The sequence below is a fragment of the Phalaenopsis equestris genome, unplaced genomic scaffold (genome assembly GCF_001263595.1).
Source record: "Phalaenopsis equestris unplaced genomic scaffold, ASM126359v1 Scaffold000615, whole genome shotgun sequence".
In the NCBI taxonomy this organism is placed as follows: domain Eukaryota; kingdom Viridiplantae; phylum Streptophyta; class Magnoliopsida; order Asparagales; family Orchidaceae; genus Phalaenopsis; species Phalaenopsis equestris.
The window spans coordinates 89,663-92,823 of NW_018165055.1; the positions used below are offsets into that span (position 1 = coordinate 89,663).

At 37.0% G+C, this 3,161-nt stretch overlaps 1 protein-coding gene across 1 annotated transcript; it reads right to left on the reverse strand.

The window, feature by feature from the left end:
- Window positions 1-846: 846 nt before the first annotated feature.
- On the reverse strand, window positions 847-2,851 carry LOC110029947 (protein ESKIMO 1-like; the record flags this gene model as incomplete). The annotated part of the gene is given in 3 exon segments (XM_020732448.1): window positions 847-1,046; window positions 1,267-1,438; window positions 2,175-2,851. Coding segments are annotated over 3 exon segments (836 nt in total), but the record flags the coding sequence as incomplete, so codon positions are not given.
- Window positions 2,852-3,161: the final 310 nt, after the last annotated feature.

Sequence of the window (3,161 nt, forward strand, 5' to 3'; positions counted from 1 at the left end):
ATTAAAAAGAAAAGCGACCACATCGTCGGTAGTAAATTTTGCCAGTTAAGCAAAAATCTTTGGTGTCACCTTCAAATCACATTTCCTTTAAAACACATTTTTCCTGATGTCTGTTGCTCAACAAAAAAAATTGAGAAATACTGACTCCGATCATTTTTAGAAAAATCTCATGGACCATTGTATTACATGATTCTTTGTGCAAAAATCCAACTATTTGTTTTAAAAAGAAAAGCAACCACATTCGTCAGTAGTAAGTTTTGCCCAATTAAGCAAAAATCTTCAGTGTCACCTTCAAATCACATTCCCTTTAAAACACATTCAGCTTGATGATTATTTCCATTGCCTAACAAAAAAACTGAGAAATACTTACTCCAACCATTTTCAGAAATTGCAACCCCCCTCCCACATAAATGTAAATGTATGTTGGGGGATGAGAATATGCTCAATCGGTTTTGACATAAAACTTCACAATCATATCATTCAAGAAGTAAAATTTCTTTTGGATTAACATCAAGTCATCCCCCAACAACAAAATTGTATACTCGAGATTCTTGATTTTTCTCGTGTTTTTAGGTGGGTGGGATTTCATAGAAGTTACCATCTTGAAGCACAAAAAATCTCCTTTGTAAAGTGCAACAACAATGCTTAAGGGAGAGCTCATTTGATTGCATAAATAGGTTGGGAGACTCCAAAGTAGGCAACGAGAATGTTAAGGGGAGCTTTGTTGACCGCACACATAGGGTGGGAGACTTTAAGTTGGGCAATAACACAAACACGTTGAGCCACTCTATGGTGAGAAAAAATAATGTCAAGGAGAGCTCCGTTGATCACTTATGAAGTACTCACAATACTTTCATGGTAATCGTGTTCATCCACCAAATATAGGTGTTAAAGATGAGATAGTCCACTCCCAACCAGTTCTTGCCATGTTTCTCAATAGACTCGGGCATAATAATCCGCTCAAGAATACTGTGCTTTGTGGGATCATCTGAGTTAGACTCCACAAGAAACGGCGCCCAGTAGAACTCTACAGTGGCATCATACTCCTAAATCAAAAGTATATTGAGCATATACAATTTATTAAACAATGCTAATCAATTATTCTAGATAATCATGCCGGTTCAGCTTGGGTCTACCTCGACTATCCCGCATCCATCTCTGGATTCATGCCCTAAAAATCATATAATGCTCCCTATAAAATCAATGTGTGATCCATGTACTGCACTCAAAACAGAGTGTTCTGACTGCACAGAATGATGTGCTTACTTCAGCTCGAAAAATGTTAAAGGAACCGTTTTTAATAAGGTTTTTCTTCCCCGGAGGGATGACGGACTGCACTAGGCAGACCATGGATTCCCACTGATTCCGGTTCAACGAGTCACCAACGAACATCAGCCTCTTCCCTCTCAGCTTCTCCAGCATTAGCCTTGCATCAAACCTTCAAATCCCAAGCTATTTATGTAAAAACTTACTAAAAAACATGATTTTAAAATTACTTATATATATATACAAGTATCTATGCCACTCAATTTCTATGTATTTACATATCTAACATCAAAATTTTAATTTTTATATTCTTATTACCTTACCTTTAAATGAAAGAGATGTTCCTTTCAAAGGTTAAAATGCTGATATTTTAGATTTGATATAAAAGATTTAGGAAAAAATATTACATCAGGACTCTATATGCATCCTGAGTGTAATGACAAGGCGTCACGTGTCAAGTAGGTCTCACAAATTTTAACACTGACTAATCTCAATGCATTACAGTGATTCCACTTGACATGTGATACCTCATTATTGGACTCTAGACACAAATTACGTCAGGATTAAGAAGTAGTACTAATGTAATATTTTCGCAAGCTTTAGATGGTATAAATGTATTAAAAAAAAAAAAAAGTTGAATTGAAGTTTTAGACATATAACAGCTAGAAATTGGGTGGTCCATGTAAATGCCCGATATTAAAAACATTTATATAGGTCTTGATCAAAAACTTTGAAAATCCTTCCATTAAAAATAATTGCAATCCTTTTTAATGAACTGACACACTTTCCCCAATCTCAAGGCAGACAAACGTAAAAATTAGCCAAACCCCAAATTAATTATCACTCAACCCTCTCCTCCTCAATTCCATGAAAAAAAAAATTAGCATAATTAACAAAGAGATGCATACTCCGGAAGCGAGCAATCCCGAGGCTCCCACCGCCACTTCTGATAAGTGTCATCCACACGGCCGTTGCGCATACACGTAACCTGAGCCGTCAGAAACTCACACCCTTCTTCTCTATATAATGGCCGCGTCACGTTGTCATACACCCACTCGCCGGTAAAGAGGTCGCAGCTCTCCGGCACGCCCACAAAAGCCTTCTCCTTCTCCCTCTCCTTCACGGCAATTATGCTGCTGTTGGCATCCTGGTCTCGGGTTTGTGCGGGAAAGCGAACAACGAAATGTTGTGCTGACTTGGCGAAATGAATGTTGTAGATGAAGGTAGCGAGGAGGAGGGCGGAGAGGACGACGGCGAATGCGGAGATGAGGCCGTTGGGCTTCCGGCCGGCGGAAAAGGAGACGGTTTGCTTGGCGACGAGGGGCTCCGATGACCGCATGTTCGGCGGGGATTTCCGGCGGGGGAAAAGCATCTTGGTTTAGTTGGGGAAGAGCAAGATGGGATCGATTGGTAGGAACATGGTTAATTAATTATGGTGGATGTCAGCTATGGGCTAAAGCGGATTTGGTAGGGGTAGGAAAAAATAATTGTGGTGTGGATGTATTTAAAATGGGAATGGGTCAAGTAAATCATATGGTTAGAAGAAAAGATACTGATTGTGTAAGTTTTTATATGGGGAGTCGATCGGGAGGCTGTTTATTCTATGGTACTGTTTCTGAAATATGTTGTCATATGAGATTAGAAAATATGTGTGATGTATTATAGATTAATATTTAATTTTCAGATCTCAGAATATTTGAGTATTTAAATAGAAATAAGTTTGAAAATATAGTTGACAAAGTAGATCTTGACTTGGGGGTTATTTGAGATTAGTTCTGATTTATATTTATATTTATATTTATATTTATATTTATATTTATATTTATATTTATATTTATATTTATATTTATATTTATATTTATATTTATATTTATATTTATATTTATATTTATATT